This window comes from Silene latifolia, chromosome 9 (genome assembly GCF_048544455.1).
Source record: "Silene latifolia isolate original U9 population chromosome 9, ASM4854445v1, whole genome shotgun sequence".
NCBI classification, from domain to species: domain Eukaryota; kingdom Viridiplantae; phylum Streptophyta; class Magnoliopsida; order Caryophyllales; family Caryophyllaceae; genus Silene; species Silene latifolia.
In genome coordinates this window covers 184,895,073-184,906,858 of record NC_133534.1, presented here as the reverse complement: position 1 = coordinate 184,906,858, position 11,786 = coordinate 184,895,073, and the positions used below count along the sequence as shown (strand labels likewise).

The window sequence follows — 11,786 nt, the reverse complement described above, 5'->3', positions numbered from 1 at the left end:
TTAAGGGGGGAAGACTGTAATACCCGCAACAATAAGGACCCGTTGACTGCCTGTTGACTGACCTGGGACACATGTTAGACCCTTGGAACCTTTCACACAAGTGACCTTACGTCATAGTAACAGTGGGGAAGAGGGAACTCGATCTAGTGTAGGGTACTCAAGCGATTAGTCTAGTGAATCAATCGAGTAGAGGTCAATCGATCGAGTAAGTCCCAAATTCGATCGAGCATGGCGAGTTCAGCGTAAGTATATAAGTCGTGAGTCATAAACCCAAATCATTTTTCATTTCTTTTCTCCCTAAACCTAATTGACGATACACCTTCTCCCTCACCAACCTTTACCCTTTTGAGGTCCTTCACACTTGGAGACACCATGGGGCCAGAGACTTGAGTCGGCTAGCAGTCTTGTTGCCGAAATGCCGAGCGTAGATAAGTCATCATCCTCATCCTTAGGTTTCTTTGTAGTTATGGTTGTTAGTAATAGGGTTTACCCTACTGTTTGTAATTGGTATCGATGGAGGTTGTCTTGTCTTTGTATGGATGTATGCGGTGTTGTTGCTGATTGCTAAAGGTAGGTTTTCCTACTAAGTACTGTTGATTGGTTGTTATATGTGGTGTGTAGCATCGTTGATTGTGTGATAGTATCATTGTGTTTGTGTGCGTAGTGCGTCCCTGGCTGAGTGGAGTCATCATCGAGAATGGTTTCACGCCCTTGATTCGCCTCTTGTGGTTCCCGTCACAAGGGGGATGTGCAAATTAAGGGACATGGGTTATTCTCTCTATCGTTTTGAGCGGGGCTTAGGTGGTACGGCTACGGTCCCCACTGGCGGTATGGATTACCGGTTGCAATTGGTAATCTGGCAGGACTATACCTTTGTGTTAGTCAGATGACTGGTGGAGTATTGGTGTTGGAGATTATACTTGTGTTGTTCTACGGTTGTTGAATGTTGTCTTCAGTTACTGACCTTATGTGGTTTTGTTTGTCTTTCTTCTTGTTATGTGTCTGCCGTGATCCATTATGGCGAGCAGTCAGTCTTAGCAGGTGTTGATATGTGGAGCTTATCTGGGTGCGTTGGCGGGACGAGTCTTTCACCGAGTCTTGGTATGGATAGCATCATCGTAGTAGTTATTTATCAGTTGTATCTTTCTTTTGAGTTAAACTTGTAATAAACGTTAATTAGTTCTTTTATTGACGTGTCATATACTATTCCTTGGGAAACCGAGATGGTAATTCCCGTATCTGCTAGAGAAGGTCTTGTTAAGGCTCCTTGGTAGATGGGGGTGTTATAGATGTATCCGTCTTCAGGGCCCCGTCTCTGAGCCCGTGAGTTAAGACAAAGACCTACATTTAGTTGGCGAGGCCCTTAATTTGCTGACTTTATTTGTCAAAGCGATAAATGTAGTCCTTGATTAGTTTTCGGCTCAGCTGTTTAAGTATAAGTAGCTCGACTGTTGTCCTCTTACGCCGTCTGTTATCGGCGTATTGGTCTCTGAAGTGTTGGCGTAGGTCTCCGTAGGATCTGATCGATCCGTCCGGTAAGCCTTTGAACCAAAAATGTGCAAATCTGACTAGGGTCACCGGGAAGACCTTACACCAGACAATGCCATCTGTGTCCCACATCTCCAAGTAACTCTCGTACGTGGCTAGGTGGTCATCCGGGTCCATCGTTCCGTTGAATTGGACTATTGGCATCTTGATTTTTTGGGACTTTCGTCCCTTTGATCTTTCCATCTAGTGGGTTGGGCTTGGGAGGATTACTCACTTTTGAAGTCCGCTCCTAGGGTCGTCGCATAGCCATCTTCCTCTTGCCCTTCCAGTTAAGCGGGAGAACACTGACTTAGTTTTCTCACTCTGCTTGCTTCTCTTGGAAGTGCTCTTGGGGGTATCGTGATCATCTTATGATGATGTGGTTGACTCCTGCACCGTTTAGGTGGGGATATCCTCGTGACGTTTGCTAGTTTCCACCACCGTTGGAGTCTTTTCACAAAACAACTTTCTGGGGGTGATGGGGGTTGTACCGTCTTCACCGTTCTCCTTTCGTGGAAGGGTTGATAGTACACCCTGGGCTTGTTTTAAAGCCTTGATCACCGTTGCTAACTCGTTTGGGCTTACAGTTATGTGTTGGTCAACTTCGGTCTCGGGTTGTGTCGGCGTATTGTCGGGGATCGATATTCCCTTAAGGCGGGCGTTAGCGTCACTGACAACGCTGGCACTAGGCGTAACCGCTTGGACTCGTGGCTGAGTGGTAGATCGGGTTGACAAAGATCTTGATGGTGCTAAGTCATAAGAGTGTCTCGCACGCTTGCCTTAGAATGTCCTTCTCTGGCGTTCTCCGATAAAGGCATCATAGTATGATTCTTGTAGGAATTTTTTGTAAAGTTTCCCACAGACAGTGCCAAATTGTTTCGGGTTGAAAAAAATCAAGTCAGCGTTGCCTAGCCTGGAGTCAGGTCAACGCGCTCCTTTCGGATGTTTGATGGATAGATGCCTCTCTGCCTTTATCTTCGAACTATCCATGCACTCTTAACACACAGGACCTCGGGGGGCCGGGGGGAGGGGGTGATGGTTGTCCTGAGGGGGCCGTCTCCGATGCCTAAGTCAGTTTGGTAACCTCAGATGTAAGCCAAGACCCTTGGCGTGAGGCTCGATCTCGGTCTCTCTCTTAGTTGCTTAAGGTAGTCTTATTTCTAAAGAGATAAGTAGTTGTTGTGTGATTGACAGAGATGATATTTGTGTTGTGTTGTCTTCCTTAAAAGAAACTTTATTCCTAAGTAAGTGTCTTCCCTTAGAAGGAATCTAAGGAAGATATTATGTGTTGAGGTACGGAGTGTACATTACTTTGACTTGGCTACCATTCATACCCATTTGACCCGCCGATTAGCATGCATGTTGGGGTCGGCTCGACGTCCCCATCAATATGCATACACAATAACAATATGCACGACTCCACGACTCGACATACGTACTCTACGACTCTCGTTATAACTCCCACACTATACTCATCCCCATCTTATCACACAACCGGCGACGTCATCGTAAAACTGTCCCAACAGTTAGACCGAAGCCCGAGGTACTCGCATCGCAAGACGAAGTACCTGAGTCAGCATCGCAACACGAACCCGGTAACCCAGACCATTAATGTGCACATCCTCCTTGGGAGTAGATCCCTCTAAAAAGTGATCTCAAGGCGTGAGGTCGATGTCCCATAAACACCTCCTCACTAACAAGACCGCTCCAAATATCATCACGTCCGCCACCACTAAACTCAATACATCAAGCCACTACCGTAACACCCCCAGACACCGGGAAGCCTTCGGCTAGGCCTTCCCAACACTTGTGAGCAGTACACGTCTTGGTTGCTCAAGGAAATGGAAATGATACAAGGTAAAGGTAACACATTCATTGCTAAAATAAGTTTAAAGTTAAAGGGACATAGCTAAATGCCATAATTTTAAGTTATAAAAACCAAAGTATTGCCTTAGGGCCCAATGATATAAACCAAGTACTCATTATATGTCTCAAGCTAACATAACATAAAAGGTGAAACTCGCTAGGTGAAACGTTGCCCCCAAACCTTTATGCGTCATCACAACTAAGCACACCTGTCAAACACCTACTCCCTCACATGAACTGAAATATCATGTAGTTCACCACAGTTTTGAAAACATAACAGGTCAGTTTCAACATTACAATTGATTACATAAAAACCTAAATAGAAATCGTCACTCAATAATCCACAATATAATCCGTCATATGTCAAAGCTCACCCACATGACTCCACCACTCACTCCACCATTCACACACTCAATGACGGCTTCGTAACACCGTCACCACCCCGCCGGGTCGCAACCCGAGGTACCCACATCGCAACACGAAATACCGAGTTCGCATCGCAACACGAACCCATTAACCCGGACCATTAATGTGCACATCCTCCTTGGGGGTGGGTCCCTCCAAGGAGTGAACTCAAGGCGCATGGTCGATGTCCCACAAACACCTCTCACAAACACCTCTTTGCTAAGACAACACCACTCCATCACCTCCAACTCTACCCAATTTAACAACACATAGCCAACATAAATAACCTCACAATTATAATGAACAATTAAGTAACCTTAATCATGCCATAACCTTCATCCTTGTTATCTTATATCAAGGTATTCATGTTTACATATATGTTCATTGTTCATTCTTGCCTTCTTACCAAGTGTGGTTTTTGCGGTCATGAGAGTACGAGTGTGACATGTAATACTTGAGGATTCAATAATATTGTTGAAGTAGTTGATCATTCATGTGATAGAGTGTAATCGTTTAATTTGAGTGTGTATGCATGAAGCGTGAAAGTGGTTGTGTGGAAATCCGACCCTATGTGTGGTAGTATAGATGTTGTTGTAAAGTTTCCTCCCAATTGTCAAGTAAAGCATCTGTGGTACACATCGTGAACTTGTGGTAGTGTCCATTTGAGGGGTGATGTTGTTATTATTCCTTGAGAATGATGAGTGGTTAGGCCGTGTCCATGAAATGGTATGTTGTGTCGGTAATATGTGTCAGATATTTTATCTTAACGGTGTAATAATGATGTCTATAAGGCCAAGAGTTTAGGTTTAATTTGGTTATTTGATGGTGTATTAGTCACCATCGAAGTCTATTTGCAATTGTGTGATGACATAGGAAATTGTGGAACCGAGTTGAGAATGAAAACATTATGCCCATGTGACACTCGACCGAGTGCACCATGCACTCGACCGAGTGGTCGCCTACTCGACCGAGTGGCCTCCAACACTCGACCGAGTGGCCTGCTTTGACCCTTGTTTTGTTGATATTTGACCGAATATTGAGCGTGTACCCTTATTTCGCGATTTATATTAGTTGACTTGTGTTTGCATGAGCACGTTGACCCTACATGGGTGATATTTTTTGACTTGTTTACATTTGATTATATGGTGTACCCATTTGCAATTGAATGGTGTAGATGCCCAGTATCTGTCAAGTCTCCAACAAACACCCGATGATTATCGGACTACAACATGCTTAGAAATTGCAGCGTTTGATCGACAGTTTTGTACAACTATACGTCGAAAAACTTAAAACAATATCGAAAATAATACATTTCAAAACCTTTCAAAAGTACCTGGAGTGTTTAATTCATGACGACGGGGTCGCAATGACACTAATTAGAGTCAAAACCGACACCGGACCAAAAACATACTCAAAAATCAAATCCTGACTCCAACAACGAGTCAAACCGAGTCAAACACAAAAAAACAAACTTTTCAAGACTTCCATGTTAAGGATTCCGGGAATCCTTAATGTTCAAGTACAAATCAAGTTCATCCAAAACATAGGATAGAACAAATCATGATTACACTTGCGTGATAGTGACAAGACAGCTCGAAGACCCGTGAATTGGCTCGCGCCTCTTCGAGCAGCCCATGCGACCACGTCTCTCAAAGCGCACACAACCACCCATTTTCCTATAAATACCCCTCAAATTCCACCATTTGAGAGTGACACGAATGTCTGCCCCCTCGTTTCTGACCAACCGATCGAAAACACAAGCCTTACACATTGTTTGGTACCGTCATCATGCATTAAATCACTTGACCAACCATTTCGACAAACTACACCATCACTAAACTTAAAACACTCTTTTACATTGCTAAAACGGTTTTCAAACTGAGTTTTCCGAACAAATAAGTTGATACACTTTCGTCGATTTCTCGTCTCAAGCCTAGCATGTAAGTATGAGGGTGTAAAAATTGTCTTCTATCATGTTTTTCATCTGTTTCTTGACAATAACATGCTAAAACGCGCATAACATGGTCCAAATATGTGATAAATGATCCAAAACCGGATTTTTGGCCGAGACAGGGGCTGCTTGTATAACAGATAGGCTCGCGCCTAAAGCCCCTTTCATTGTTCTGGGTGTGGGAAGTTTGGTCATCAACTGGGCATTTGCAAATGGCATAAGCCTAAAGCCCCTACAACAGACCCTCAAAAAGTTTACAAACCTATTTAGAAGCCTGTAAAGGTGCCTACTCCTATCGATGCCCCCGCTAGTGCTCCACAGTCCGAGGAGGAGCTTGGCTCAGAATGCCATGTGCTAGGTGGTACCTTAGCTACTCAGGAGGAGGTTACTGAAGCTGTCAGTGTTCAGGAGAGTCTACAACTTGACTCTTCCACTGATCAGGCTGATGTTTCTCTATCTCTGATAGCTGAAAAGCACTCAAGAAGCCATGTTCTAGGCTTTAGCTCCCCTAGATCTGCTGGAAGCCCTAAGTTGAGTGGTAGGAAGTCTCAAATTGCGAAGAAGAGGGACTGTCATGAGGTCCAGACTAACTTAGTAGTGGAAAATCAGAACATCAACAGATTTGAACCTCTGCAGGATACTAATGATAATGGGACCAGTATAGTGGAAAAGGAGCCACCAGATAAAGAACCCCATGAAAATTTGCTCCTAGAACATTAGGGGGGTAATGACCCTCTCAAGCAACAAGAAGTTAGTTATTTGTTAAGGGTAAATAAGTTGGATGTCTTTGGAAAGGAAAAAAAGGCAAAGAAAATTATCAATAAACATTTCCAGAATTATAGTGTGTACTGTAACTATAACTGCCACTATAATGGGAGGATCTGGATCATCTGGAATCCTGCTACTGTTACTCTTACTCCTTTAATAACTCATGCCCAATTCATCCATTGTGGCCTAGTTCATCATGCTACCTCTCATAATCTGTTCATGACCATGGTTTATGGAAACAATGATCCTAAAGAAAGGGAGGATCTCTGGTTGGCTTTATCTTCCATTAAGAGCACTGTGACAAACTGGGTGGTCCTGGGTGACTTTAATGTTGTCCAGGATGTTTCTGAAAGATTGAGCTTTACCCCTCCTGTCCTTGAAGACATTAGGGCTTTTAATGAGAGCATTTTACATTGTCATGTGGAGGACATTACTGGCTCAGGTTGTGAGTATACTTGGACTAATAAGCAGGATGATCATTCTAGAGTTTGGCCTAAACTGGATCGAGCCTTAGCTAATCCAGCTTGGTTCACTACTTTCCCTGTTGGGGTCTCGAATCATTCTCCTATTTTGGTTAGTGTTTTTGAGGACCCTTATATTACTTCTAGATTCAGTTTTCTGAACTTTTGGATTAGCCATCCCTCCTATAGGAGCATTGTCACTCAGGCTTGGCAAGCTCCCGTGCAGGGCTCTGCAATGTTCCAGGTGTTTGGGAAACTAAAGAGTGTTAGGACAGGACTGTTTCAGCTGCATAAGAGCCACTACAGTGACCTCTCTTCTAGGGTCTATAAGGCTAAAACTACTCTTCTAGCCCATCAAGAGGAGTTGCTGGTTTCTCCTTTCTCACTAGCCCTCATCAATAAAGAGAGACTTTTGCTTGCTGATTATTGGGATCTGAAGAATGCTGAAATGAGTATGTTCAAACAAAAAGATAAAATAGATCATATTAATCATGGTGACTGCTTTTCCAATATTTTTGCACCAGAATTCAAGTCAGGAAACAACATCAAATTAATGGTAGACTCCTTGATAGAAATGGTAGGGAAAGAGTTGGGTCGGCTGATGTTGCAGATGGGTTTGTTGACTATTACACACATCTCCTAGGGTCCTCCTCTGTTGTCAGGCCTCTTGATGTTGAGTTTATTCAACAAAGTCCTTGTGTACTGGCAGCTGGCCATGAAAAGCTAACTCAACCTGTTACCATTGCTGAAATTATATCCGCTTTGTTTAGCATTGGCTCTGATAAGAGTCCTGGTCCTGATGGTTTATCTTCAGCCTTCTTCAAAGATTCCTGGGATCTTATCAGCTATGATTTCTGCAACGTTGTTCAGGAGTTTTTTAGGACTAGGAAGATGTGTAAACAAGCCAGTTCTACACTCATTACTCTTATCCCCAAGAAAAAAGTTAGCAGTTCAGTTCTTGATTTTAGCCATATCTCCTGCTGCACTACTTTGTATAAGACAGTGAGCAAGGTTTTGGCTAATAGACTTAAAGTTACCCTACCTTATCTTATTGTTCCTGAGCAGGCTGCCTTCGTGGCTGGAAGAAGCATTTTTGAAAATATAATGCTCTCCCAATCTCTGGTCAGGAACTATGGTAGGAAGTATCTTACCCCAAGAAGTCTTATTAAAGTTGATATACAGAAAGCTTTTGACTCTCTTCAGTGGGATTTTATTAGGAGTATGTTTCTTGCTCTTAAATTCCCCCCCCCCTGTTTTTACAAGCTGAATCATGGGTTGCATTTCAAGCTCTTGGTTCTTTATCAAGGTTAATGGTATTTTCCATGGTTTCTTCAAAGGAGAGAGTGGCATTAGGCAGGGTGATCCCCTCTCACCTTACCGGTTTGTGCTAAGCATGGAGATTCTTTCTAGATATCTCAGGCAACTTAATTCTCAACCTTTAGTTTCCTTGTATCCTAAGTGTTCCAAGATCAAGTTAACTCATCTGGTCTTTCCTGATGACCCCATGCTCTTTGTAAGAGGTGAACTTCGCTCTGTCAAGGGAGCTGTTCGGAAACTTGATGCTTTTGCTTCCTTGTCTGGATTAAAATCCAACATTAATAAGACTGAGATCTATTTTGGCGGGGTATCTCCTGATGTTAAAGCTCTTATTTTGAATAGCACAGGGTTTGCTGAAGGGAGCTTCTCTTTCAGGTACTTAGGAATACCTCTTAACTCCTCTAGAAACTCTGCTGAAGTCTATGGTACCCTGATCACTAAAATTCAGAATTCTCTCCTTCACTGGTCTAATTCTCTACGCTCCTATGCTGGTATAATTCAGATACTTAACTCTGTCTTTTTTGGGATTGCAAATTTCTGGTGTGCCACTGCCTTATTGCCTAAGAATATCTTGAAATGCATTAATAAAATTAGTAAAAATTATTTTTGGAATGCTGATGAGGGTGCCAGGAAGTTGGTGTTCAAATCTTGGAAAGCAATTTGAAAGCCTCTCCAGGAGGGAGGGTTTAATATTATAGAGTTATTATCACAGAACAAAGCGCTGATAGCACATTGGATCTGGCTCTTCGTTTATGATGATACTGGCAGCTGGGCTCAGTGGCATCGAGCTTATGCTTGCCCTAACAACAGTTTCTAGCGCACTAATGTTTATGATAGGTTCTTTGAGAGTTTCTGCAGCATTCTGAAAGTAAAAAATGAGATTCTTGCCATTACTGGATCAGTGGATGCTACTACCTCCATTGTCAGTAGTTGGACCAGAAATGAGAAATTCCATCTTGCCAAGGCCTATGATTGGTTCAGAGGAAAGGGATCAGTAGTTAATTGGTGTAAGGCATTGAGAAGGAAGTTGATTGTTCCTAGTCATCATTTTACTGCTACTCTTGCTGCTCAAAAGAGGCTTCCTACTATGGACCTTCTTACCACTAGAGGCATGCACATGGTGAAAAGATGTACTCTTTGTAAAAATTCAGGTAAGACTCACAGACATCTCTTCTTTCACTGCTCCTTTTCTCAGCAGGTTTGGGGAGAGGTGTTGTCTTGGCTGGACATCCGGGGGAGGAGCTGCGACCTCTGGACCGAGCACCGCTGGTGTGCACATCCGCGGGGGTGTAGGCATTGGAAAAGTGAATGAAGGAAGGGTGCTATAGCTGCTGCTATATACTACATTTGGCATGAACGGAATCCTCGTATTTTTACTGGGAAGGAGTCTACTGTCTCTCAACTTATCTCTCAGCTCAAGTTCACTGTTCGAACCAAAATGATCAGTTGTATGCCTTTAAATAGTTGCTTCTCCTTGTGATTTATTTTGGTTTCTCTTATTATCTAGTGGATAGCTTTGTAAGTTTTTATCCTCTTGCCCCTTGTGGATGAATAAAAGAGGTATATCTTCTTGCAAAAAAAAAAAAAATAATAATAATAATTACAATAACAATAACAATAACAATAACAATAACAATAACAATAACAATAACAATAACAATAACAATAACAATAACAATAACAATAACAATAACAATAATAATAATAATAATAATAATAATAATAATAATAATAATAATAATAATAATAATAATAATAATAATAATAATAATAAACATCATAATCATCATAATAATAATAATCATAATCATAATCATAATAATAATAATAATAATAATAATCATAATAATAATATTATTGAGGAAGTGGAACAAGGGATAAAACCCTATCTTGTAATCAAGAGATTCCTGGTTCGATCCTCATTAACCCCATTTTTTTGCTGCGCGCATTTTATAATTAAAAAAAAAAAAAAAAAAAAAAAAATAATAATAATAATAATAATAATAATTATCTTTGTTTTAGCACGAATTCCCCTAAAAGGATCCGGCTTGAAGATTTAGTAGTGTAGGTATCTAGTTCTAATATTTAAGGAAAAATGTACAGTGGTGAATGAAATAAATTGTATAAGAGCAATAATGTTTATGTTTCCTGGATAAGTTGAATGATAATAAAGAAAGTGAGAAGAAAGTGTAGTAAGAATAACAAGCTAATTATATATGTTTTTAGTATATTGCCCCGTCTCCTTTACAAATGTTCCTCCACTCTATTTATACTCATTCTATTCTAACGTTACAATCGATTTTACGCTCCCCCTGGTTGTTGAAACCGTCTCCTGATTAATAGGGAATGTGCCCTATTAAACCGGTTGACTTATTCTAACTCAACAACTTCTCCTTTTTCTCTTCTTGCAGGTTGTAGTTTATGGAAATTGCACGTTCTTATAGTTGGACTTGGTCTTCCGTAAGAATAGAGCATGTGCATAATTGTCTTGTTGATTGGCTGATTATTCATCCTGCTGGAGATTCCCACCAGGCTACTCTATTATTGCTATCAGGCCTCTTGAGCAGCTTTCCTGTCAAATAATAACTGTAATTGTCCGGACTCTGTTGCCCCAATCAGCCTAATTAAGTCAGGCTAGACTGAAGTCAGACCTCGCTAAATTTGGACCTAATAATTGCCTCTTGACATTTTACCCGTGCTGGATCAGGCCAGGGGTGAGATGTCAATTTACTGGGCTCAAAACTAAAAAAGAATCACAATTACTCAATGACTCTTAGACTTCTAGTGACCGTTAAACACTACAACGGCTAGCAAGATGATGTCACGCTGACAGTTTTGCAATTTCTAGGGCTTTTGCACCGTTATTTTTCTCCTATAAATACGGTATTGATGGTGAGTTTATTCTTCACCAAAATTCTTCTACTTCTCTCACTATATTCTCTCTGAAATTCTTTCTTATCTTCCCAGGAATTGAGTCTGCTACCTGCAATTCTTCAATAAATCTCATTAATCTTTCACAAAAATCTTTATTTAAAGAAACAATACAGAGTATGGGAGCCAAAAAACGTCATGCTTCTCAGAAGGCTGCAGCTGAACCTAAACCAGCAGATATCCACGAAGAGGAGGTGGTTGAGATTGATCCTCCTGCTCGTGCTATAGCGTTTAAATACCAGGATTCTGTTTTCTCTGCTCTCCAATCACTTGAATCCTCTTTTCCTGAAGAGAATCTGTTGAAAACAAACTATGATGGGTTTTAAGGGAGAAAAAATTAATCCCTGATTCAGCTGAGGTTTGGATCCCTGAATCTTATCCGATCACAGCTAATTGGGTGTCACCTGGCTGGTTCTACATCTATGAATGGGCGTTCAAGGCTGGTTGTAATTTGCCTTTTACTCCTTTGATGATTGATACTATCCGAGCCATGAAAGTATCACCCTTCCAAATTATGCCAATGGTTTGGAAACTTGCCCACTCCATTGAGAATTTATGTG

At 41.5% G+C, this 11,786-nt stretch overlaps 1 protein-coding gene across 1 annotated transcript; it reads left to right on the top strand.

Annotated features, from left to right (window-relative positions):
- The first annotated feature begins 6,742 nt into the window (after positions 1-6,742).
- LOC141601980 (uncharacterized) lies at positions 6,743-11,552 on the top strand. Its single transcript, XM_074422288.1, has 5 exons — positions 6,743-7,592; positions 7,688-8,197; positions 8,316-8,835; positions 9,154-9,446; positions 11,263-11,552. Exons 1-5 carry the CDS (start codon positions 6,743-6,745, stop codon positions 11,550-11,552), a joined length of 2,463 nt encoding a protein of 820 aa, XP_074278389.1.
- Positions 11,553-11,786: the final 234 nt, after the last annotated feature.

Excerpts from the sequence above, each read along its gene's own strand:
- LOC141601980 (XM_074422288.1), top strand. The coding sequence starts at position 6,743 with ATGGTTTATGGAAACAATGATCCTAAAGAAAGGGAGGATCTCTGGTTG. Across the intron at positions 8,836-9,153 it reads TTTGGGATTGCAAATTTCTG|CATTCTGAAAGTAAAAAATG; the intron begins GTGTGCCACTGC and ends GAGTTTCTGCAG. Across the intron at positions 9,447-11,262 it reads TACTCTTTGTAAAAATTCAG|GAATTGAGTCTGCTACCTGC; the intron begins GTAAGACTCACA and ends TTATCTTCCCAG.